Source organism: Acinonyx jubatus, chromosome B4, assembly GCF_027475565.1.
Source record: "Acinonyx jubatus isolate Ajub_Pintada_27869175 chromosome B4, VMU_Ajub_asm_v1.0, whole genome shotgun sequence".
In the NCBI taxonomy this organism is placed as follows: domain Eukaryota; kingdom Metazoa; phylum Chordata; class Mammalia; order Carnivora; family Felidae; genus Acinonyx; species Acinonyx jubatus.
This window is the reverse complement of record NC_069387.1, coordinates 105,561,524-105,588,460: the sequence shown is the minus strand read 5'-3', so window position 1 is coordinate 105,588,460 and position 26,937 is coordinate 105,561,524. Positions and strand designations below refer to the sequence as shown.

The 26,937-nt window shown below is 33.6% G+C and overlaps 1 protein-coding gene across 6 annotated transcripts in view; it reads right to left on the bottom strand.

Moving 5' to 3' along the window:
• LRRIQ1 (leucine rich repeats and IQ motif containing 1) overlaps window positions 1–26,937 on the bottom strand; it is a 230,785-nt gene that overhangs the window by 187,271 nt on the left and 16,577 nt on the right. For all 6 annotated transcript variants that reach the window (XR_008300373.1, XM_027071142.2, XM_027071143.2 and 3 more), the window contains exons 7-10: window positions 25,279–25,353; window positions 20,467–22,095; window positions 13,655–13,807; window positions 11,260–11,410 (exon numbers count right to left, since the gene is read on the bottom strand). Coding sequence is in view for 5 of the 6 variants with exons in the window: in XM_027071142.2 (XP_026926943.1) it covers window positions 11,260–11,410; window positions 13,655–13,807; window positions 20,467–22,095; window positions 25,279–25,353 (2,008 nt within the window). In the remaining variant the exon portion in view is untranslated. The remainder of the gene's footprint in view (window positions 1–11,259; window positions 11,411–13,654; window positions 13,808–20,466; window positions 22,096–25,278; window positions 25,354–26,937) is intronic.

Sequence of the window (26,937 nt, the reverse complement as noted above, 5' to 3'; positions counted from 1 at the left end):
CCGTGTGCAAAAAATGAAGCATGCCACAGTCTTACATCATGCACAAAAATCAACTCAAAATAGATTGAAGCCTTGAATGTAAGACCTGAAACCATAAAACTATAAAACCCCTAGAAGAAAACATAGGTGTTAAACTCCTTGACATAGGAGGTCTTGGCAATAAATTTTTAAATCTGACACCAAAAGAAAAAGCACCAAAACAAAATAAACAAGTGGGACTATATCAAACTACAAGCTTCTGCACAGCAAAGGAAACCATGAACAAAATGAAAAGGCAACCTACTGAATGGGATAAAATATTTGCCAATCACATGTCTGATAAGGGTCTAATACCCAAAATAAAGAATTCACACAACTCAATAGCAAAAAACAAACAAACAAACAAAAAATTCTGATTAAAAATGGGCAGAAGATCTGAATAGATATTTTTTTCCAAAGACAACATATAGATGGCTAACAGACACATGAAAAGATGCTCAACATCATTAGTCATCAGAGAAATGCAAATCAAACACAAAGGGATCTCACCTCACATCTGTTAAAATAGCTATTACCAAAAAGACAAGAAATAACACGTACTGCAAGGATGTGGAGAGGAGGGAACGGAATCCTCTCACACTGTAAATGTGTGAATGTGAACTTTTGCAGCTACTATGGAAAACAGTACGAAGTTTCCATCAAAAAGTTAAAAATAGAACTACCTTATGATATAGCAATTCTACTTCGGGTATTTATTTAAAGAAAAAACCCCACTAAGTTGAAAAGATATATGCACCCTCATGTTTGTTACAGTATCATTACAATAGGAAAGATATGGATACAATCTAAGTGCCCACTGATGGTGAACGGATAAAATAATTGTGATATACAGATATATACAATAAAAATAAATAAATAAATTAATTAATTAATTAATTAAAGTTGAAAAAGAATGAAATCTTGTCATATGTGACAGCATGGATGGATCTCAAGGGCATTATGCTAAGTGGAGTAAGTCAGAAAAAGACAAATGTCATATGACCTCTCTCATATGTGGAGTCTGAAAAAATGGAACAAACCAAAACAAAACTCCCATACACAGAGAACAGATGAGTGGCTATCAGAGAGAAAGGGGAGTGCAAATTGAATAAAGGGAGCCAATTGTATAATGACGGATGGTAACTAGATGTGCTGTAGTAATCACTTGTAGTGTATACAAAAATCAAATTATGTTGTGCATCTGAAACAAATATAATGTTATATAACAATTTTTTATGAGAGAGAGTGTGTGTGCAAGTGGGGTAAAGGAGCAGAGGGAAAGAGAGAGACAATCTTAAGTAGGCTTCATGCTCAATGCAGACCTCAATGCAGGGGCTCCATCCCAGGACTGTGGGATTATGATCTGACCTAAGCCGAAATCAAGAGTCAGACACTCAACCAACTGAAACACCCAGGCACCCCAATGTTATATATCAATTATATCTCAATTTTTTTAAAAAAGAAAATACTTTAAACACACACACACACACACACACACACACACAAAGAAATAAAAAAACAAAGGGAAGGTTTTTAAAAAGTGGGTGAATCCAAAAGTATTGATATTATAAACTTATACTGTCTTAAGTCATTCTAAATACACACATACAATTAAAATGCATGACAACAGTAGTATATTAATTTGGGAGCAAGTAAATAAAGTTTCAATTTTCTAAGACCCTAGTACTGCTTTGAAAAAGTACCACATAAATTCAGATTTGGTAAATCAAGAAGGCATGCTGTATCTATAATAAACCAAAAGAATAGTAAAATAATATGTAACTTATAATAGAAAGGAAAAATGAAATAATTTAAAACCTCAACTAAAACAAAAAGAGGCAAGAAAAGAGGAAAACGCAACAGGAGAAACAAACAGAATCAAATAGTATGATAGTGGATTTATGCTCAAATATATCAATAATCGCACTTAATTATTAATTAACCTTAGTTATTAAAGGCTAACTAAGCTGGAAACGAAGGCTGGAAACAAAGCTGGAATTTGTCAGGAAGCCTACAGAAAACAGTAACGAAAGCAACACATTTTCACATTACATACAACAGACATATCAAAAATAGAACTTGCAGAAATATTGTAAGTAAAAGGGTAGAAAAAATTATGTTCTATACACACTACACCAGTGATTCTCAAAGTGTGGTCCAGAGATCTCCCTCGCACAGACACTTTTAAAGGTTCTGTGGAGTCAAAACTATTTCATAATAATTCTAAGATGTTTTTTGCCTTTTCACTCTCATTTGCTCAAGAGCTTACAGTGGAGTTTTCCAGAGGCTACATGAGGTGTGATATTGTAGCAAATTAAATGCAGAAGGAAATACGGAAATCCAGCTGTCTTGTGTTAAGCTAGACATTAAAGCGATTTGCAAATATGTGTAACAATAACCCTCTTCTCACCATATCTTTTTGTTGAAAAATACATTTATTATTTAAAAACTGTTACTAATGGAAAAGCTTTATTATCTTAATCTCTGAATGAATTAATAAATAAAAACAACAGTTTTCCTCATTTTTTTCTATACAGTAAATACTGATATAACCTGTTTGAGGTGGGTACTCAATAGTTTTTATGAGCATAAAAGATTCCAGAGTCCAGAAGAAAGGTAGTTTGGGTATATCAGACACAGAAGACTAAGGCAGAAAGCTTTATTACAGATGAAAAGGGACATTTAAAAGTGATAAAATTGGTGAAATCAAAAGAAATTTATAACAGTTACAAATTTATATACAACAAATAGCATGGCCTCAAGAATATTTAGAGCAATAAAAAAAAAAACATGCTCTAAGAATAAAGAGCCACAATGCACAATCATCATGGGAGTCACATATATAACTTTTTCTCTATGGCGATGCTGACATGATCAGTGCATGCGGATTACAGGCACTACTGCGTAATAAAAACCGAATACGCTCTGTCGTAGGCACTCCATGAATTTCAGGCCTATCCCAAAACTAGCCACATTTATATAAGCAAGTTACTTAACTTCTCTGAGTTTTTATTCCTTTATTTGTGGAGCGAGGGTGATTTCACGTTCTTGGGAGGATTAAAAACAGTATCATAAAGTAGTTTGCACACTTTCACATATGAGGTACTATTATGGCTTCCTAACAATAATCCTCATTAAAAATGATTTTAAAAAAACTATAACTGTGGTGACCAATAAGGCTTCAAAGAGAAATGTTTGAGCTAACCCATGAAGAAATTGGATATTAACACACACTTTTTAAAAGTTTATATACAATTGATTAATCAGTAATTTGACCCAGGCAACGCATTTGGCTCAAAACGGGGAATCTAGACAGGATGTAAGTCACAATAACTTGCCATTCTTCCTCCTTTATTCTTACAACTTCTTTTCTATCAATTGAAGGATAATAACTGAACAAAAGGGGCATGCAGCAAGCCTTACCTTAGGATATCATTACTTCCTCAACATACCAAAGAAAATGATTCTTTTCCAGTCAACGTTTCTATTTCACTCCCCATCCCAAACAATACAAAACAGAAGCCACAAAACTATTCAAGAGCCTCTTACACATGATGTAAATATAACAACTATAAATATAAAGTGTCACTTAAATATTCTTGAGTCCACTGCTTCAATGTAATCTTTATTAACTCTTTAAAAGTTTCCTAGGTCCCACAAAATAGAACTGAGGTCAAATGTGTTTATCCCTCAAAAGGCCTTTGCCCATGGCAAAATTAGCATTTGGCCATACTTGCTACAAATATCTATTTCAAAGAATTTCTCCCACAGAAATGAGCCAATGGTCTAATAAAACATTCCTGCCACTTGGGGGGAATAAACCTCTCCTGTAAGGAACAGCAAACTAAAGATGTTAAATTACACTGGAGGTTTTCACTAAATAAGTGTTTGGTAAAGGTCTACCTTCTTCAGCTGCTCAGTGATTGCTATGTTTGATAGTTACATACAAATATGCTGAATGGCACTTAAGATTTTTAATTTCAATGCACAACTCCTTCAGGATCATACATGTTGTGTGAGAACAGGAATGCTAAATCAGGAGTCAGAAAACTTGGATGCTAGCCTCACCTCTGCTAGGACTTACATGAAAATTATGTGGGTCTGTTTTTTCATCTGGAAACTTAAGAAGCCTAAACTGGCAGATCTGTAAAATCCCTTTCAGCTTTGTACTAGGCATTGTTGCATTTCAAAACTGAAGGGTAAGCTAGCACCATCTAGTGGAATATAAAAAAATTCACTAAATATATAATAGTAAAAACCATTTCTACAAGCAAATGTCAAGGGTTTATTTTATTTTACTTCATTATTTTTTTCAAATGTTCCAAAGACAACACTTGTTGTCCAAAGACAACATGGGCAAGAATTAAGCCAGGCACATTTCCTCCAGGAGCCAAGACAGTAATCAAGCTTATGTAAAATGTTGCATGATTTCAGTATCTTTCATACTTATAACACTAGTGTCATTTTTCCAGAAAGCAGTATTATCAGAAAACAAAGCATCACGGGGAAGAAAGTCTCCTAGTACTTCTATCTACTTACAGTGACATCTTCTAGGAATGTGTTACCTGAAATATATAAACTAACAAATTAATTGTTCGCATTAAAGAAACACTTTTTCCAGATTAAAGTTTCCTTCAAATCGCAAAGATAGAAACGTCATGAAATGAGGAGACAAAAATTATTATTTGCTTTTATACATTAACATCATACTTATTTGCATGTTTAATAATAAATGAAAGATAGCAATGTATTCCCATTTGTCTCTCTCTCTCTCTATGTAAATATCATTAGATAATCTTGGTGAGAGTCAGGACACTCATTTGTTTTCCTTATTGCTGCAGCCTCGCCAATCTTCCACTACTGTGTTCCAGTGCCTGGCAATGTGCTCACACATCATAGGTCCTCAGTAAGTTTGCTCGCTGATGAATTTATTAATCAAAGAACCTTAATATCATTACTTTTTCATCATAGTTTTAATATAGTCCAAAAAATACTAATAATCTTAAACGTTAAATGCATATTTATTAGAGAGGCAGTAGAATGAGGCAATTAAAAAATCAGATACTAGGGATAGACTGCTGAGTTTTCAAATCCGACTTCTATATTTATACTAGCTGTGTGATCTTAGATAATTTACTTCACCTCTCTGTGCCTCAATTATTACCTGAGGTGGGGGGAAAGGAACATTTAATAGTAACTAACTCATAGCACTTATGTGAAAAGCAAATGAGTTAAATGTATAAAGCACATAAATATATGGTGGTTAAAAAAGGTATCTATTACTACGTTTATCATATTAAATTATATTTTTTTACACATAAAATGTGTAAAACAATTTTGTCATACAGCATGAATTGTTTCAAATTAATTTAGTTTCAGAATGTTTCCCTTAGAAAGTCAATAAAATTCAACATAAAAGTAGAAGAAACAAAGAAAACTACATTATAAATTATAAATCACTGATTTTTCATTTGTTATTGGCTATTCACTAAAAAATTAAGTCAGAAATACTAACTCAAAATATGAAAAATTTCCCACAGATATTCAACATCCTTTCAAGGAAAGTTTTTCCACATTACTTCTGGAAAACAAAATGTTTTATCAATTTTACTTAAAATTTACCTATGGGAAATTTCAGGCAAATGAAAGCATGAAATAGAATAATTAGATAGTAACAAATGTTAAAATTTAAACTGCAAATCACCCAAATTAAATTCAGTTAAAAAAAATAATACAGGAAAATAAAAAGTTTCCAGGAAAAAAAACCAAAATATTTTCTTTTTTTAAAGTTTATTTATTTATTTTTGAGAGCTAGAGAGTGTGCACAAGCAGGGGAGGGGCAGAAAGAGAGAGGGAGACACAGAATCCGAAGCAGGCTCCAGGCTCTGAGCTGTTAGCACAGAGCCCAATGCAGGGCTCGAACCCACAAACCATGAGATTATGACCAGAGCTTAAGTCAGATGCGTAATCGACTGAGCCACCCAGGGACCTCAAACATAAAATATTTTAGACTAATAAAAAGTATAATAAAATCTCTTTTTTGTTCAAAATAAATCCATATTTATAATCACCAACTAAAGTGAGCTTAATAAATTTAAACAATTATTATGCACATTCAAAATATGCAAAAATAATTCCAGATCAAGTTAAAATATTCTATAATCAAAAACTGGCTGGAGTTCCTAGGTAGCTCAGTAAGTAAACTGTCCAACTTTGGCTCAGGTCATGATCTCACAGTTCCTGAGCTCGAGCCCCACAAGCAGCTCTATGCTGACAGCTTGGAGCCTCCAGCCTCCTTTGATTGTAGTTCCCTCTCTCTCTGCCCCTCCCCACTTGCTCTCTCTCTCTCAAAAGTAAATAAATATTTTTTAAAACCTTGCTACCAAAATAGAACCAATTATAGAAAATAACATAAAAGTGTTATACGGTCGTTTTCAAATTACTCATGGCACACAATATGTTTAAGCATTAATGGCAATAACAAAAATATATTATTAACTTTGTAACTTTGAATTTATAGAATTACATTTTAAGTTGCTACTTTTAAAAAGTATATTTTACATTGTGTTTCTATTTCTTTAATTAGTTTAATTAGAACAGAAAACATTTATTTCAATGAATAATTTCAAATGAATTGCCTTAAGCAGATTGACAGTTCCTATTCTCATTCACTTAAATGCAATGAAAGTCAGATAAAAATGTGCATTAAAGTTTTCTAATAAAAGGAGTAATTAGAGCTAACCTTACATATTTACTGCAACAACTACAGCTTAGTAAAAATTAAGAACAAATTATACTTGAAACTGCAGATGTAGAATACATGGTATTTCTTCCAATTTTATTTCACCTCCTTAAGAAATATTATAGCATGGAATAGTAACCTATTAACTTATAAACACAAATCTATCTTTGTGCTCCTTCATAAGGGTTCTTAGCATCAATACATCATTGAAAGACAAAATCTATGCTTTTCCCTTAGCTCAACCAGAATCTCTGTAAGCAGTTCCTAAAGATGAAAAACAGACTCCAACTGGTCTTCAGAAAAATCTACTTTTTCATGTATACTCTCCTCACACTCAATAAATACAGTGTTTTCATTGTGCCCAACAGACAGCAAAGATGTCTTTTACCTTGTTTGCTCTGTACTACATAAAGATACCTCAAGTACATCAATTAATACCATGGCAGTTTCCACATAAATCACGCAGATATCCTATCCCAGGAAATCCAATGGTTACAAGAAATCCCATACAGCCCTGCTGGCAATGAAAATGAAGTGAATGGGAGTTAAAGCATCTCTCTCACAAACAGCCCTTTTTTTTTGCTAAGCTTGCTTCAGGGTGTGCCAATATAGCAACATATATTATCAATGCACTTGCCTTCATTCCAGCAACAACAAAATTATTTCTGTCTTGTAAACTAAAATTTTAAAATAAAAATTGTATCAAAGGTATCACTATTTCCATATGGGAGAAAATATGAGTAGTCCCAAAGCAGGCAGCACAGACACATAGGCAAATAAACACATTAAAGAATATTATGCATTATATTTTCAAAAGTGTGCCTTGAAATGTCTGCAAAAGCTTGCTTTTTGAAAACAACTATATTTTTCCCATATTAAAAATAAAAAAGGAAGATGATGGTGACTGCCTAGATCCAACTCTCCCTGTATCTCCTTCAGAAATCCATAATGAGCAACAATTAAATAAACATACCCCAACCTATGCTTCCAGTGTAAATGGGAGATGAAATTACAAGCTGATTTTTTTCTAAGTGGGGTAGTAAGCATCCACAACCAATACAATCCACCCTACTCCACACTGGTACAGAGGGAATCCTATGGAAACTGAATAGATAAGTAAGAAATGGAAATGCTCCAGTGGTGGGAGAACCCATTTATTGTCAACAAGGCCTCCTCCCAGAAAGAGATAGCATCATCCTGAGTGTGATGACAGTGCTAACACCAAGTGTCTACGATGAATTACTAATGCAAATGGCCATGTCCTATAAATTTAAAATTGGATCCAAAAATAGAAACCAAATCTATGCTGTATATAAGTACATACCTAAAACAAAGTGCTTCGAGATGTTTTGTTTTGTTTTGTTTTTTATGGCCAAGTAGGCAAATACAAACAAAAATAAAATGTTGTTAGACAAGGTAAAGTTTAGTCTCAAAGCATTAAAGAGAAAAAGAAGGGAATTTATAAATTTCAAGGCTAAAATTCACAATAAAGATAACACAGTTAAGAATATCAGTGAAACAGCATGAAGCAACACTCATAAAACAGAAACCAAAGAATATACAAAAGTAAATAGACTGAATAATAACAAATATATTTATCCTAGCTCAACTCCTTCAGTCTATGATGGGTCAAGTAGACATAGAAGATCTCCAACAAATGATCACTAAAGTAGGTCATAAAGATAAAAATGTAAACTCCATACTCCAACTAAAAACAATGACCTCCTTTTTAAGTACACATGAAACATTCCTGAAAATTTACCACACATTAGAAAATCACAGTAAGTTACAAAAAGCAGAAGTGGCACAAAGATAAGTCTCTCACTATAATACAATAAAACTAAAAAGAATAACAGCAACAACACAAAATGGTCTTAACATATAGAAATTTTAAATCTTAGGTAAAAGGCAAAATATGTCATAAAATTGTAGAACTGATGAAAACACAGAGGTTATGGACTAAACAGTGCTCACAGGAGAATGTATAGACTTCAAGTATTTACTCTGGGCTGTCTGAGTGGCTGGGTTGGTTAAGCATCTGACTGTTGGTTCCGGCTCAGGTTATGATCTCACGGTTTTGTGAGTTCGAGCCCTGTGTCCAGCTTTGTGCTGGCAGTGTGGAGCCTGTCTGGGATTCCCTGTCTCTCTTACTCTTTCTCTTTCTCTGCTCCTCTCCCACTTGCACTGTCTCTGTCTCTCTCAAATAAATAAACTTTCTTAAAAAAATATTTATGTTAATAAGAGTGAAAAAGAATAAAAATAATTGAATTAAACCCATAGAATGTTCCTGACACTATCTTCCTAAATTACAGATGTCCTTTGCATCAGCAATATATATTGCACAACATTAACCTAAAGATATAACTGATAAAGTATGAAATGATATAGGTATCCAATTAGGTATTATGGCAAATGTGTAAGATTAGAAACCACCCAATGTCCCTCAACCAGGAACCAGTGGAATAAAACCTTATCCATCCACAGAACTGAATACTATGAAACTATGAAAAAGAATGCTATGAACTCCATACACACTGTTAAGTGAAAAAAATAAACATAATGGACAGTACTTAAAATATTCTATATTTTTGTTTTTGTTCTTTACTTTTTTAAGTTTTATTTATTTATTTTGAGAGAGAGAGTGTGTGTGTGCACATAAGTGAGAGCTGGGAGGAGCAAAGAGAGAGGGAGAGAGAGAGAGTCCCAAGCTGTCTCCACACTGTCAGCGCAGAATACTATATGGGGCTAGAACTCAAGAACTGTGGGATAATGACCTGAGCTGAAATCAAGAATCGGACACTCAACCAACTGAGCCACCCAGGCACCCCAAATATTCTCTTTTGTGAAAGGATTAGCATGTATACATGTATCTCTTAGATATATGTTGTAAATGTATATTTACATATACATATATACACATAAGTGATATACATACATTGTATACATATATATATGTTATATGTGCATATATACAAAATATCTATATAAAAAGTAGATATGACAACAGAGTGAAAAGACAGGGAAAAAAGAATGATCTTTTTGAGTATGCCTTTTTTTAATGTAATTTGACTAATGTAGTCTGTTTTCACATATCAAAAATAAAATAGAATCAAATGGGAAAGTGAGCTTTCTTCCACTACCCCATCTATTCCCATCCCACTCGCTGAAATTTCAGTCCAGATCACATTTCCTAATGATTACAGTAAGGAGAAGGTGGAAAGGACTACCTTTTGGGGGTCCAAAAATTTAAGCTATTAGTATTATTCCAGTGTAAAAAAGTTTTCTTTAACTTGTTTATGTATTTATTTTGAAAGAGAGAGTGAGCAAGTGGGTCAGAGAAAGAGGGAAAGAGAGAGAATCCCAAGCAGGCTCTACACTGACAGCGCAGAGCTTGACGTGGGGCTCAAACTCACAAACCAGGAGATCATGACCTGTGCTGAAGCCACGATTGGGATGCTTAACCAACTGAGCCATCCAGGTGCCCCAGAGTAAAATTTTTATCAAGTTCCTGACGTTTTGGCAATCTTGATTATACATTAACCATTATTTAAGTCCCTATCAAGGCCCTTGAGAATTTCACAAGTTAAGTGAAAAACGAACAGAGAATTTTAAGCCAGGCACTAAGAAGTATAATGAGATTTTTATTTTAGAGTGATCCCACTGTTAACAGTCTAGAAGTAAGCTGAATTTCAGTAGGAAGAGGAAGGAAGTTGGATAGTAAAAAGTGAAAGCACAAACAGAACACTTTCACAATCTTGACAGTCAAGGGTAAGAGCAATGAGGCAATGGTAGAAGTGAATGGCAAAAGGAAGTGTTTGACATAAGACAGGTGATAAATGATAGAATAAAGTATCAAAGGAAACTGACAGTCTTAGAAAATAGAAGGACTGGCCTTAAACAAGAAAAGACATTTTCATTGCTGAATTATATGGATTATAAAGTATGAGGGTAGAAACAGACATAGATAAAAAGGGATACAGATATACAGATGGAAGGATGGAAAAGATTAGGGTGATGCAAACTGATGAATTCTTTCTTTCATCGGTGATAGCCTTATCTAAAAAAGGAAAGGTTAGTACAAGTAGGGTATGTAGGCAAGGAAAGGAGTGATGACAGGGATTTTTAGGGAACAGTTCTGACAGTTGCCAAGTGTAGAAAGCATAGGATCCATAAACATATGATGGAACGAAGCCAGGGTATTAGATTCTGTAGTATAGCTCAGATCACTACTGGCTATAAAAACAGGAACAGGTCAGTGAATATAGTAATTTAAGGAGCTACTAATAACTAGCCATTTACCAGTGGTGGGAGCATATTCCCTTTATATATTTTAAAAATAATTTTACTTCCTTCATGCACCTGGATAAAAGATTAGGTAAGCACGGCGCAAATAAAATAAGCAAATTAGTGATGGCGGCCTGTTCTTGAAAAGGAATAAATGAAACAAAATGTAATAATGAGAAATAAATGCCAATATATTCAAACTCCCTTGCTCTTACCAATTCGAGTGATTTTATTATGTGAAAGTTCAAGATTTTGGATATTTGTGCAGCCATCCAAACCATGAAAAGAAGTCAGTTGATTTTTATTAAGAAGAACAACACAGAGATTTTCCAAATTTTCACAATTGATAGACTCAATATGGTTTTCCTAAAACAAAGAACAAATGTAATTAGTTTTATCTCAATGGCTTACTAATGAAACATTTAAGGCTTACAAAAAGAGGAAGAGTGAGATGTGATCTCCAAGCATACATCCAAATCTCTGACTTTAAGACAAATATGTAGAATGTTATGGTATCTAGATGAAAATAGTAAGTAATCTAATAAATTATTAACTAATTTTGTACTTATTAATAATCTTTCAAAATACAGGATACAGACGATCATGTAACAAAATATTTCAAGCAATCTAAATGAACAAAAGTGAACACTTGGTCATAGTTCCTTTAAAACTATCATTTTAAAGACTGAAACAAGTTGAAATCTCCCCACTTCCCTTCCTCAGTCCCTTTTGCTCCCTTCCTCTCCAAAGAACAGCAATCTTTGTGAATTAGGTATGTTATCTCATGTGTACGTTTATATTTTTACTACACATACATATCTCTGCAATACATAATACTGGTTCAGTGTCAAGATCACGTGTCTAGGATGTAACAGCAATTCTTTTTTTTTTTTTTTTTTTTTTTTTTTTTTGCAAGAGAGAGCACAAGAGGGAGAAGAGGAGGGACAGAGAGAGAGAGAGGATAACAGAGGATCCAAAGCGGGCTCCATGCTGACAGTAATAAGCCTGATGTGGGGCTTGAACTCACAAACTGTGAGATCATGACCTGAGCCGAAGTCAGACGCTTAACCACTGAGCCACGCAGGTGACCCAGCAATTCTATTTTTTAAGACCACAGAAGGATAAATGGGCTTTTAAGAATCTTAAGGGAGTAGTCTCATAGCATCCCCCCTCAAAAATATTTATGAGCATAAAGCCTTTGTCTAATGGAGTGAACTTAATAAGAAGCATAAGAAATCCAGAAAGTTTTAAAAGAAAATCAGATTGGTGGAAACACTGCCTGTGTGAACTGAAAAGAATAAGTCAAATGAAAAGAAGCCTCAAGCAACAACACCTGCCCCCATCCTCTTTGGGAAAAAAACAGGCTGAGAAAAATTCTCAGTTGCAAACAGCACTCCTTCTGGAAAAAGAAGTATGCCTTGAGAATACTTCTAAAGTCTTCTTCAGAATTCTGAATAATACTTCAGTCTGCTCCAGTGGGCAGAACCCAGAGTGATAGAAAACTATTTTTATGGAGAACTGAGTCCTCATTAAGGAAATGATATGTGTTCAGCTATGGAACAGGCACTGCTATGGGCTTCTTGTTTTCTTTCATTTTGAATGGGAATGACTATTGTAACTAATCAAGCCCTATCTCACCACTGTCTGTGAGGGTGTTACGGGGGAGGGAACAGTGAGAGAAGATAACTTCTCATTTTATCTCACAGATCTCGGACTTGAAAGAACTCTATCAGAGCATGTTATCTCCACTTGGGTCTGATTTAGATGAGAAAATTCTGTGCTTCAAGTGTAAGTCTGATGCCACAAGGTGATGAGATTTGGGGGTTTCTGGCACCTGAGTGTATTTTGCATGTTGGGAAGGATGTGACTCTTTAGGAGCCAATGGGTAACTTTGGTAGGCCCCAATAAATTTCACCAACCCAGTATTGACACATCAACCCAGTCCCCTCTCACACAAATTCAGACTTGGTGAGCAGGATGACAGCAGATGCTTGATAAGCATTTGAATATTGGAGATTTGTCTTTCTGGTGGCACTGGGCGATTCTGTAAAGAAGCTCAAAATGGAAGAGACAGACACACACACACACACACACACACACACACACACACACACACACACACAGAGTGAGAGGGAGGGAGAGAGAGAGAGAGAGGAGAGAAAGAAAGATTGAAATTCCAACCTCCCAAGGCATCAGATATATAAGAAAAGGCCTTTTGGACATTCCAGCCCCAGCTTCAAATTACATAAGAGACTCAGTCAACAAAACATGAAGCAGAAGAAATGCCCAGAAAACCCAGGCCTCAATTCACAGCCCACAGAACCAAGAGCAAATAAAATGGTTGTTGTTTTAATTTACTAAGTAATGTCATTTGTTATGCAGCAAAAAGTAACAAAAACATCTGCAAATAGAGATAAGTGATTCCAGGTCATACTTCCTAATCATCTTTCCTCAATGGTTCTCACAAATTTTGGCCCTCGATCTCCTTAGACCCTGAGTTACAGGTTATTATAGAAAACATTTACTTAAAATTATCATTTCTAACATGTAAGCATAAATCCATTTTATATTTTATTATAGGATAAATAATGAGGAGAATGGAGGACATACCTGTGCATCAATGTGCTTCAGCTTTTTGCAGTTACTCAGGCTGTGCAAAGAGGTTAATCCACAGCGTCGAAGAGACAGAAATTGAAGATTTGGACACTCTGCCAGTGTAGAAAGACTACAACCTGGCAAATCTTGAAATGTAACTGTTGTAACCTAGAGAATGCAAGAAAATTGGAGCGCAAGAAAATTGGAGTAAAAATAATGAATATAAACTATATTAGCCTTGCAAAATTGTTTTAAAAATTCATTTAGCCTGGGTGGCTCAGTCAGTTAAGCATCCAACGTTGGCTCCAGTCATGATCTCATGGTTCATGCGTTCGAGCCCCGCATAGAGCTCTTTGCTGACAGTCAGAATTGATAGAATCCTGCTTTAGATTCTGTGTCCCTCTCTCTACATCTCCCCTGCTTTGCACTCTGTCTCTCAATAATAAATAAACGTTAAAAATTTTTTAATAAAAAAATTAAAATAATTCATCTAAAACACTAAGGCTATATATTGAAAATTGACTTACTAACAACTCAATTTCAACTAAATTATCTGGCCTCTTTTTTTTTCCTCACATAGAAAGGACAAATAATGCATCATCCATGACCAATTCAAATACAAAAAAAGCAACATGCATAGAAGCAATAATATAATCGTTTATTAGCTCACTCCCTGATTTTTCACCAAATTCACTTTCTGTGTGAATTATTTTGGCACTATTTTGAGGACTATACTACATAAATGTTTAAGATCTGTATCCTAGGGATACCTGGATAGTAATAGGAGCCACAAAATGTCAGGGGATAGATTTTGTACCCAACCCTCCATGCTTCAACTAGAATAGCTCAATTATCTCCCAAAAACAAAGAAAATTTGAGAAATTATAGAACCTGAAATAAACAGAACCATGCAGGGGCGCCTGGGTGGCTCGATCGGTTAAGCATCCGACTTCGGCTCAGGTCATGATCTCACAGTCCGTGAGTTCGAGCCCAGCGTCGGGCTCTGTGCTGACCGCTCAGAGCCTGGAGTCTGTTTCAGATTCTGTTTCTCCCTCCCTCTCTGCCCCTCCCCTGTTCATGCTCTGTCTCTCTCTGTCTCAAAAATAAATAAACGTTAAAAAAAAATTAAAAAAAAACTTTCATAAAATAGAACCATGCAATAATAAGTAAACCATGTAATAAAAATAATTTCATTTTACAAGTCCTCTGAATTATAATGGTATGAATCATTCCTTACTAATATACTCAAAGCATATAGAATCTGTGATACAACAAATCATGAATGGTATATTTTTTCCTGTATTTCCAAATACTTTGGAGACCATACATTTATGAAATTTCTTATTACTGAGATATTACTGTGGACTCAGTACTTCACAAAGCTTTTTTTCTTAAACAACTTTTCTATCTTTTTGGTTTTAGTCTTTTTAACTGAAGAAAATTCAATATCAAAGAATGTGCTCAACTTTGTGGTATGTATATTAAGGACTACACTTAAAGTTCCACAAGAATATGTCAGATAACAGGAATATTTTTGGATTGCTGAAAAGCACTCTACTTATTAAACTCAAGAACTCTCACATAAGTAAAATGGCAGAACAATAAATAGAATATGTTGGTTCTTCAGTATAATTGAGTCCATGCACTGAAATAACTATATATGCTAAATCATTGTATAGTAAGAATACTTTCACACATTTCATATCAAAAATCCTACCTGAGGCCAGGTTTCCCATGTACTGAAAAGAAATTTTAATATTATTAGCTTCATAAGAAGAGTCTAGTATATATCATACAGAAAACAGAGATTCAAAAAATGTTCTATTGAAATTCAAAGCACTATTGCTTCAGAAAAAGCTAGAAAAAGTACAAAACTCTTAAGTACAGTAACTCCTCTTCATATGGAATATTTCCTATGCATTAAATTAAACTGAAAGTTTTAAATTTACATGTTTATATAAGTGAATGGAAGACCATATGGCCCTGGAGGTATAAGGAAGGAATTAAGCCCACTCCTTACTTTAAATAGCAAAAGTAATAATATTTTTTTAAATTTCAGGTGAAATAAGTTTTTAGTATAATTATTTCAGGAATTTTTCAGTTATTATAATCTAAAATAACTTTTGAAACAAATTTCTATTTTATGGTATCTCAGAAAGAAAAATATTCATCCATTTGTGTCAAGAAAGCCACAGTATATCACCCATTTAATTTGTCCACAAGAGAACCTATAAATTCTGTAATTGGGAAGCTAGCTCTATACTAAAAAGTGAAAACACTATTTAGAACTAAGCACTTAAAAACTGAAAACTCCTGGGGCACCTGGGTGGCTCAGTCAGTTAAGTGTCTGACTTTGGCTTAGGGCATGATCTCGCAGTTTGTAGGTTCAAGTCCCTCGTAAGGCTCTGTGCTGACAGCTCAGAGCCTGGAGCCTGCTTCAGATTCTGTGTCTCCCTCTCTCTCTGCCCCTCCCCCGCTCATGCTCTATCTCTCTCAATAATAAATATTAAAAAAAAAAAAAAACAACAAACCCTGAAAACTCCACAACTGCAGATTTATAGTAACAAATGCTTCTCTACCTTCTAATGTATGTTACCTTGCTTGACTTCATAATACGCTGCTTACAATCACCTATGTAAACAATAAGGTTCTAGTTTTTATGATGTGGTCATTTCTCTAGTTTAATTTAATTACAGTAAAGAAGTGACAACTGCTCCAGTGTCCTTGTTAATGGTATCCACTTTTGAATATGAGGCATTTCAATAATATCTCCTCCTCCCTTTTATTGAAGATTTTAAAATTTCCTTATGATGTAGCAATTTATTATCTATTCTACCCTAGGTTTTGCCAAACATGAGATCAAAATAAATTTTTATATTAATCATGTATTGATCTATGCATGGCAACAATCAAATAAAACTGCTTTATGCCCCAAATATTAAGGTCAATATAAAATTAATACTCCTAGGCATTCACCACTTCATGGTCAGCCTGAAAAAGAGCAACTGAAGCATAGTGGATGCTCACTAAATGCTTCTGAAATAAATGAAGGAATAAATTGCCCTGCGGCAAAACTAAAATGTACTAATAGCATTCACAGTTTCTTTCCTTAATAGTGAGTAATATGAAGATATTTCAGATACTAATATTTTCAAACTCTTATAACTTGAAAAAACTGTTCTACCTATAGAACCTTTGACTCATTCATTATATTTTAATACAAGATAACAAATCAGTTTTCTACTTAATAATCATCTATAGGTCCCTAAATCCTTGATAGATCATGGTACATAAAATGACCTAAAATAGCTGTATAATTTTAGAGATTTCACTCTCAATTATTCTCGAGTTCAACATAAGGAGTTTCAGTCATCTATGTAAACTGTAATTACAAAAATAATGAAAGTCATGACTCTTGGTTTTGCTTTTGGCAGAACATCTGCTCAGTGACACAATTTTAAATCTCTTTAAATAATATCATTTGAAAAATCAGCTGCAAAGAGACTGAATCTGAGTAATTACCAGCTTAAATGAAACAGAATCTAACTTTTAGTAGTGCATGTACCATTACAACATCAGTTTATTACAATTTGCCTTGTATAAGGATGTGAAAGATTCTGATCTAGAAGTTAATCAACAGCTGAGATGCTATCCTTCATGCCATGTTATAAAGACATATAAGAAAAGCCTTAAGTTTAGTACTTTTTTTACGGTTATTTGAAGCAAGTTATCATTAGTAACAAAATACCAAAAATAAAATAAAAATGAATTAACTAGAAAAAATATATATTAGTTATCAATAATCTTTGCTTGAGATCCAAGTTTGACAATAACTATTATATATACTAGGAGTCCTAGGCTATAATCTTCATATATATTATTTCAAAACTCAACAATCCTATCCAATAGATATTGCTCTTCCCAGTTTATAGAAGATAAAACTGAGGCTCAGAAAAATCAAGCACCTTGCCCAAAGTGACACAGCCAGTAAATGGCAGATACAAAATTAGGACCCTGATCTTACTTGATATAGGGCTTGTTAGTGCTTTATTAAATTTTACTTAAATAAATTTTCTATTAATTTATTTTTTCATTAATACCTTCTATCTAAGTTGTGAAGCTAGTAGTTATATGGAGAATAAGGTCAACATTCAGTTGGAATTATTTATTCATCCACTTATCCCTCCTCCCACTCATCCATCCAACAGTCGAGTAATGAAAACCACTATTTGCCTGGCCATATGTAAAGCAGTATAGACAAGAGGCAGACCCGATTTCATGAGCCAAAGGCTGAAAGTGAGAGATTAATATAAGCAAAATGAATTCATCATTGGGTGAAATTCTAGAAGAGTAAAATTTTCTCTTCTAAAGGTCTCCTCCAGAAGGGCCTTCCAAAGATGGCAGCAACTGATCAAGATAAGGACAAAGACGTGGAGCTAAGAGATTAGAAAATCAAAGTAAGGGAGTCATGGGTCAGTAGTAGTAGTGAATAATGACACCAAGATAAACCATCTACCAGAGTCATTACAAGATGGTAGTTTATAACACTGCTGCATTTGTAGACACATTCATAAATATCTTTCAACTTTATACTGCATACTTGATGCTTCAAAGAAAAATTAAATGTTTGAAATAGTTGCGTGAGTAGTGGTTAGAGGATTACAGTGTCCTTTACAACATTTCTATTCAAATTAATCCATGGACCAGCACCAACAGCATCATCCAAGGGCACTGAAAAAGTGCAGAGCATTGAGACTAGCCACTAGACCCAACGAATCAGAACCAGCATTTTAAAATTTCCAGGTGATCTGTATACACAGTACAGTTTGCAAGGATTTGCTCTAAGAAATAAGAGGGTTAATCCTCACTTTATGCACATTGACAAGAGTTTCACAAAAGAAACAGGGTGGATAGGATAAGAAACACCAAGCAGACAGGTTCACACATCTTAACCTCCTCAGTGCTCTTCTTGTTGAACAGAGCAAAGACCCAGAATGAAAGAAAAGAGCACCATTGTTTTTCTAACTTCAGTTTACATTAGAAACAAGTACACAGTGAGCATGAAACTGTCACTCAGGCCTAGCTCAAACATATCCATAAAGAAAATTACCCAAAGTAAAAATTAGTAGCTAATGTTATAAATTCAGAAAGCTTACACTAGGGGCACTTGGGTGACTCAGTTGGCTTAGCGTCAGACTTCAGCTCAGATCATGATCTCACAGTTCATGAGTTCAAGCCCCCCGTCAGGCTCTGTGCTGACAGCTCAGAGCCTGGAGCCTGCTTTGGATTCTGTGTCTCCCTCTCTCTCTGTCCACCCCCCCCCACCCCCCGCCAACTTGAACTCTGTCTCTATCAAAAAAAAATTTTTTTAAGGAAAAAGAAAAAGAATGCCTGCACTAACATCTTAGGGAAAGTAGAAAAAGAATGATTCCAGAGATAACATAGCCAAAGAAAAAAATTAATAGAAGAGTTAATGAGTGATTCTATAGGTAGCCCTACAGATCTGATGGAAATGAAAAATACATTGCCTAGGAAATAGAGGAACTTTAAAGTAATTCTTGTTCTTTATACTGCTTTTTCACATTCCAGAGATCTCTTTAAAGCCAACTATCTTATTACCCTATCACAGAATCTCTGAAATCTTATTTATAGCAATTATCCAGATCTGTAGTAATGTATTTAACAGTGTATTTATTTGTTTAAAGCCTTTTTGTGTACCAAAGTTAGCTCCATAAGGTCAACGATAGGTTTCTTTCTGTCCCTTCAACAATACATATTAATCTATCATATTGGACAGATAAATATTAGTTGAGTGAATGAATTTAAAAAATTCATATATATTAACATGAATATTTCTTTTCATAGGCATCTGTCTATATCAAAAAACTAAATAAATTGTAGTGAATACATTTCAGTTTCTGGCCCTAGACAAATATATGTATTTTAATCATGAAGTCCTTTCTGGTATTATACCACTTGAAATATTTTTTTACTGTTTTTCTACATATCTGTTAGTTTCTGTATTAATTTTGGTTGAAATATGGGCTTTATACACATAGAAATTAGTAGCAGTTGATGACAATTATTTTAAATGTCAGTATATACGTACCGTGTTTATATAGCACATGACTAAATTCTAGAGTCTTCTATTGTAAGCCCTTCTTTCACAGCCCTTGTCAAGTACAGAGAAATCCACTGCATTCCAAAACAAACCAGTAGGTGGTATTGTGCCCAAAACTATAGTAAAGTAACTGAGTGTCAATTTTGGAATTTCCTATTGTAATTCAACACTAAATTCCCAGCTGCCTCCATTCTTAGAAGCTTAATAATGGCTACAGGAACCCTGAACATGGCTTCAAGATATAAACCAAAACTTTTTATAGTGCTTCATTGAGAAAGAAGATGCCTTGAATAATTTTAACTGAGATCTTTTAAATACATCCCCTCTCAAATGGGGGCAATATCTCATTAGCAATATCACCGATTAAGAGACAAAATTCTTGGGACGCCTGGGTGACTCAGTCAGTTGAGGGTCCGGCATCAGCTCAGGTCATGATCTCATGGTGCCTGAGTTAGAACCTCGCATCGGGCTCTGTGCAGACAGCTCAGAGCCTGGAACCTGCTTTGGATTCTGCGGCTCCTTCTCTCTCTCTCTGCCCTTCCCCACTTGTGCTCTTTGTCTCAAAAATAAATAAATATTAATTTTTTTAAAGAAAGAGACAAAATTCTTGGATACAAAATATGCCTTCTACTGATATTTTTAAAGTTACATTTTAGAGAACTAATTGTAATTAAATATGAAAAAGTATTATAAAGTTATAAAATACCTGCTGTAAAGTATTCCAAGGGCCACACTGAAGAATTTCTAGTGTATTCAAAGGAGGCATCGTGTTGGCTGGGCATTTTACAGGTCTCTTTGTCCTAACAATTTCCTTTTGTTGATTTTGCTTGAAAATTTCAAACCAAGGTTTAAATGATTTTATCCAAGCTAGCCTCTTTTCTTCAATAGAAGATAGAAGTGTTGACTTTGGCAAAATACAGGTCACAATATTTTCACATTCAGCTCTATTATGACATTCTTCTGCGGTTTCTTTAATTTGAGACTTAAGAGAGTTTACTTCTTTAAAAACTAAGGAATTTTTTGCATCAAAACCTCCCAAATCTTCACAAAGAGCATTTCTTCCTAAAGTATAATCTTGCTCATTTATTTTGTTTTCTATATTTATCATGGAATCACTGCTGTTAAAAATCACATCACTATTCAGAGTATTGCCTTCTCGGTTCTCCTCAGTTTCTTTGGAAATGAAATCAACTTCTTGTTCTTGTAGTATTACATTTTCCCCTATATCTTTAGGATTTTCTAATTTTAGTGGTTGTTGCTTCACTGAAATTACTAAAATATTATTCTCTTCATATAGTGGTCCATTCTGTTCTGATATCTCTTCTTTTTCTACTTTTTGTACCTTATTCTGTTGATTATCTTTGATTATTTTCTGTGCTTCATTGTTTTTCACCTTGTTAATTCCTTGACTATGTCCTAATATTATTGTTTGGGTGTCTTGTCTCACATTCTCATTTATGGCAGGTTTCACATGTTCCCCTTTTTGCATTTGAGACTTTAATTCTTGCAGATGAAACTGTTCATTCACGTTTTCTTTCAGACCTGGGTATTCCAGTTCGGTTTTTTTGTCTACATCTTCACATTTTCTCTCTTGCTTGATGATTTTTGTGGAATATTGTTGTTTTGCTAGGTTTTCATTTTTTACTTCCATTTCAATTTCTGCCAAAATCACCTGGTTTGGTATAGAATCTTTCCATTGCACTTGTATTGGCTCTTTTAATACAAGCTGTCTACCTAGATTTTTTCTCTTAGTTGATTGTTCAACTAGCCAGAGGGGAACATCTTCCCACTCTTTTGACTTTTCCTCCCCTACCTTTTTGGCTATATCATCCTTATTCTTTGATGTATCTTCAACAGTTAAATGTTTTGCATTATATTCACCTTTCTTTAATGCTCTACTTATCATTAGCTGTCTGCTTGCATCTCCTCTTAATCTTAATTTTTCTTTGTTTAATAGTTGCTCTTTTTCTCTTCTCACGATGTTCTTTTTTTCTTCATATTCTATTTCTCTCCTCTCCCTTTCCTCTTGCTTCTGCTTTTTTATCTCTTCTTTAATCTTTTGTTCTTCCTCCAATCTCTTTCGTTTTTCTTCTTCCATCTGTCGTATTTTTGCTTCTTTTTCTTTCCACTCTTGTGCTTCCCTTTTCTTACTTTCTATTTGTTTTTTTATGATTGGACCATATTTTTGGTAGACCACAAATGCTTTATATTTAGCTTGAATTTTTACAGCTGCATTATGATGCAGTTTTAACAAACGCATTTTTTCTTTTTCTTGCAGATCTTTAAATCTTGTTCTTTCTTCTTCTATTTGTAGATGCAACTTTTTAATAAACTCCTAAAGTAAAGTAAGATAAATACCAGTATAAGTGAACAATATTATTAAAATATCATATAAAATATAGGCTGAAAACAAATAGTTAAATTGAAGTCATAATGAAGTTACTATAAAATTCACTTAGAAGGACAAAAGCCATTTATTTTAAAGGATATAATACTTTAAAATATTTGAGAGATTTGATCAAGTTAGTAAGTTGACATTCTAATATTATGACTATACTAAGCCACTCAGATATAAATTTGGGAATTCCTTGAAGATAGAAAGCATATGAAATTAGAATAGTACAGAGAAAAAGCGAGAAAAACCACAGCCAAAATTTGTGTAGGGGAAAAGGACTTTAAACTTTCCCAGAGCTAGCACAGGGACTGCAGACACAGGGAATTATGTGGTGAGATGATGATACCAGGAAGGCAAGGTAGAGCATACATATATGCAATATGAAGAACCAGCCTAGTCACACATTTTATCCTTTCTCAACTATTACGAGAGCTGATAAGCACATACTACATTAAATGAGATCATTGGGTTAGGTGAGAAAATGCCATTGTCACTAGAGTCCTAAAACAAAAGTAAACAGGTCAACAAAATTCAGCAACTATTGGAGAAAAGCTAACACAAAGGATGTGAGGCAATGAAAATACTTGAACAAGCAGAAGGAAGAACTAGTTTCTGAGAAAAGGTAGGTACTAAATAAAAATTTAAATATTTTTTTAGGAAAAATATGTTTAATAAAAATAACTTTAAAAATGAAATGAAAATATTCAAATAAAAAAATATGACTCATTCATACAAAAAATCACACTAGAATGACTTTAAATAGGTGTTGGCTAAAGAAAAACTTCCAAGTTAGGTGTTTTTCCAAAACAACCTGCAAAACAACAAAGACATGAAATATATGACAGAGACTTTCAAGCGGAGGATCAACACAGAAACTCCAACACCACTAGTAGGAGTTACAGCTAAAGACCTGAGAAGGATTAAAGGGAAAAAAATAATACAAAAATGTTTTCTAAACCAAAAAAGGCCATAAGATAAGATAAAGAGTAGAGTTAACTTTTCACATATACACATAGACACACATGCCCTGATACACTCATATAGGTGCAGCAATATTTCAGAACCCTAAGGAACGTTAAGTTCCATGAAGGCAGAAGTTATTTCTGTTTTATCCACTGCTGCACCCTGAACACTCAGAAGTGCTCGGCATGCAGTAAGAAATCAGTAAATTTGTGTGAATAAATGCAAAAAGTGAAAAATGCTAAAACTTCAAAAGAATGTAAGGAAGGAGTGTCAAATCTACAACGATAACACAGGCAAAAATATCTAAATACGCACATGAGTTAGATCTTTAAATTGTTAAAACCAAATGGTAATAAGTCTGGATTCTATATCCCATGAAACAAATCATTCGATTGTAAAAGCAAAATGACATTATTCTCAAGTGTGCAAAATAAAGAAAATTTGCCATCCAAAAATCTTTTTGACAGGTATTTAGGCATACATTCCAGAAAATGAAAACTGAGTCCAGAAATCAGGGGAAACTCAGGATTCAAAGAACACTAATGATCAAAGAAACCATTAACACTTAGCACTATCTTCTACTTTCTTCTACTATCTCACTTAGGAAGTCAGCTGTTAAGTTCACTGTAGCTCCTTTTAGGTAATGTGCCTTTTTCTCTGGCAGCTTTTACAACTTTCCCCCCTTGTCTTGAATTTCAATCATTACACTACTAAATTCCCAGGTGTGGTTTTCTCTGTATTGATTCTGTATACAGATCATTAATCAACTTTGAATGTTCAGATCAATTTTCTTTTAAACCATTTCAACTATTACCTCTTCACCCACTGTTTCTGCTCCATTCTCTTTCTCTTATCCTTCAAAGGTTACTATTATACACATGTTTTATCTTTTCACTATACATCATATATTTCTTGCACTCTCTTCTGTCGTCCCATTTTTTTTTTGTCCTCTCTGTGCTTTAATTTGGATATTTTCTGCTGACCTTGCTTCAGTTTCACTAATGCTCTCATTTGCTGAGTCAAACTGTCAAACTTATGCCCTGAATTTTTAAGTTTACATACTGAACTTTTCAACTCTGTAATGTATGCTTGATATTTCATTATAGATTCTAGTTCTCTTTTCTTAGCATCTATCTGTTTAACATGTTGCTATGGCATGATAGTTATAGGTATCTTAATGGCTCTCCTACTCCAACATTTGGGTTACCTATAGGTAAATTACTATTGTCTTTTTTTTTCCCTTGTCATTCATATGTACTGTCTGTTCACATGCCTAACCAACTTTTTTATTTAAATATGCACCAAAGAGAAAATCATATTATAATATATAACATCAAATCAATACACTGTACCCTTCAATCTTATGCAATGTTAAATGTCAAATATACATATATTTTTTTAAATGGATAGTAGAAACCTACTTTTTCAGGAGTATGGTTATATAAAGAAAATACTTGAAAGATAAAGAAAGGTAGAATGTTTAGCTGGATATCAGGATTATAAGAAGTTTTATCTACTTCATGTTTATAATTAAAGTAATTTTATATAAAAATTTCTATTAAAAATTTTGTTTTATATAAAAACATAATTTTATATAAAATTTTATATAAAATTTATTTTATATTTATATTGCATATAAATTTATTTTATATTTATATTATGTGTAACATATATTACATTTATATTATATAACATATCTTATGTTTATATTATATATATTATATTTATATTATATATAAATACATAAATAAATATTATATAAAAATGAGTTAAGTAAATTTAAACTTAATAAATATCATTAGAATGATCTTGAATTCACAAGAATTATTTAACATTCAATTGTGTTCAAGAAATGAGGTAACTTTCATAACCATCTTCAATCATGATGAAATATTCATAATAGCATGTTTCCTCAAATCTTAAAAAATAATAGAATTATAATTTTACATAGACATGTTCACTCACTGACCCAGTTTATTTTAATTTTTAGGGCATTATATTTCAAGGAGAATTTCTGGTGATTAATGAATTTTTTAAAGTCTTAGTAAATTAAATCCTATACCAGCTAGGCAATATTACTTTTAAATGTCCATTTCAAGTACAATAAATATTCCAAATGAAGAATAATTATCATGATGTTTAAAAAGAAGAAATAGATACCTCATGCTGTTTAAATTTCTCTTTCCATATTTTCTCTTCTTTATGGAGTTCATCATTCATCTTGTCCTGTTCTTGCTGAACATACGGTAATATTAAGATATTATATTCAAATATCAAAAAAATATATATACTTATTATAATTGGTTCTCAAACCTGTATTTGTAAATAATAGTTAAAGATAAAAACTCACCCAATGATTCTCTGTTATTAGTAGTAGTATAACAACTCTAATCTCAACCTAAAGTGTCACATAACTGATACCTAAAGTTCCCATTTTGAGCACTTAAAGATGTTGGCAACCTGGGAAAGCTTATTTGAGTATGTTTACGTACATAGTAAAATGTATTCACTAGATATGCTGTTGGACAACATGAAAATTACAAATATTAATGTTTGTAAGATGAGTGTTGCATTATATAATATTTTTCTCTCCTCACCATCCCATTTAACTCACATAACCCTTCAGTTCAGTGGATAATGTTTTTTTTGATTAGCATCTATTTTGTTAAGGCTCTGCAGAATAAACAAGATCAGTAAAATGTAATCCCTTTCCTCTAAAACTTTATGGAAACACTATCATAAATTCCCATATTATCTCAAATTTAGCTGAATAAATTTATTGCAAGAGAAGACTATAAAGCATCACAGCAGAAATAGATGTTATAACTGGAGGATCATCAAAGGCTTCATGCAGAAGACTAGTTGAAATAACTAGGCTTTCAAGAAGTTAAACAGACATGTTAAGCATTTATTAAATGTTTTTCAACTAGGAAGATGACTATAGTTCTGCTTTTAGGAAAATTAAAAGGTTACCTTAGACAGAGTTAAAGACAGAAAGCAAGAGTCACTAAAGAGATAATAAAGTAGGTATTAGAAAAGTCCATGTAAGAATCAAGGACAGCCCTCTGTAGATAGGGTGGCAGGAGTGAGAACAGATATAAAGACAATGTAAACATAAAATTTCCATAAACTACCAGATGATTGGAAATAAAGGAAATGGGAATATTTCTTTGGATATAATCTTACATGATGGGAATTAAGCACAGAAATAACAAAATCATTCTAGGGGTGCCAGGGTGGAGTCGGTTAAGTGGTCAACTCTTGATTTCCACTCAGGTCGTGATCACAGGGTTCCTGAGATGGAGCCCTGCATCCAGCTCTGTGCTGATAGTGCAGAGCCTGCTTGGGATTCTCTCTCTGCCCCTACCCTGCTTGCACACTTTCTCCCTCGTTCTCTCTCTCTCTCTCAATCTCTCTCTCTCAAAATAAATAAATAAATATATTTTTAAAAAATCCTTCTGACAGGACTATGGTGAATGGGTTTGTGGAATACAAGGCCAAAAATAGAGAGATAGGTTAGAGAGTTTAGACAAGCTAGACATTAGGACACCCTGAACCATGGAGTAACAGTAGATTAAGTGTGTGGATGAAAAGATGGATAATATAACTATTAGAGGGAAGAGGATAATAAAGAGAGGGAAGAGTCAAAGATGGTCCTTATCATTCCAGCTTGGACTATGATGATAGTGTAGCTCATCAAAATAACAAATACCTGAGGAGAAGCACAATTAAGAAATAAAGACAATGCATTCAGTTTTAAACATATTAAGTTCTGAGTGTGAAGTATCTGTAGAAGAGTTATGTAGTTGACATTGTTTC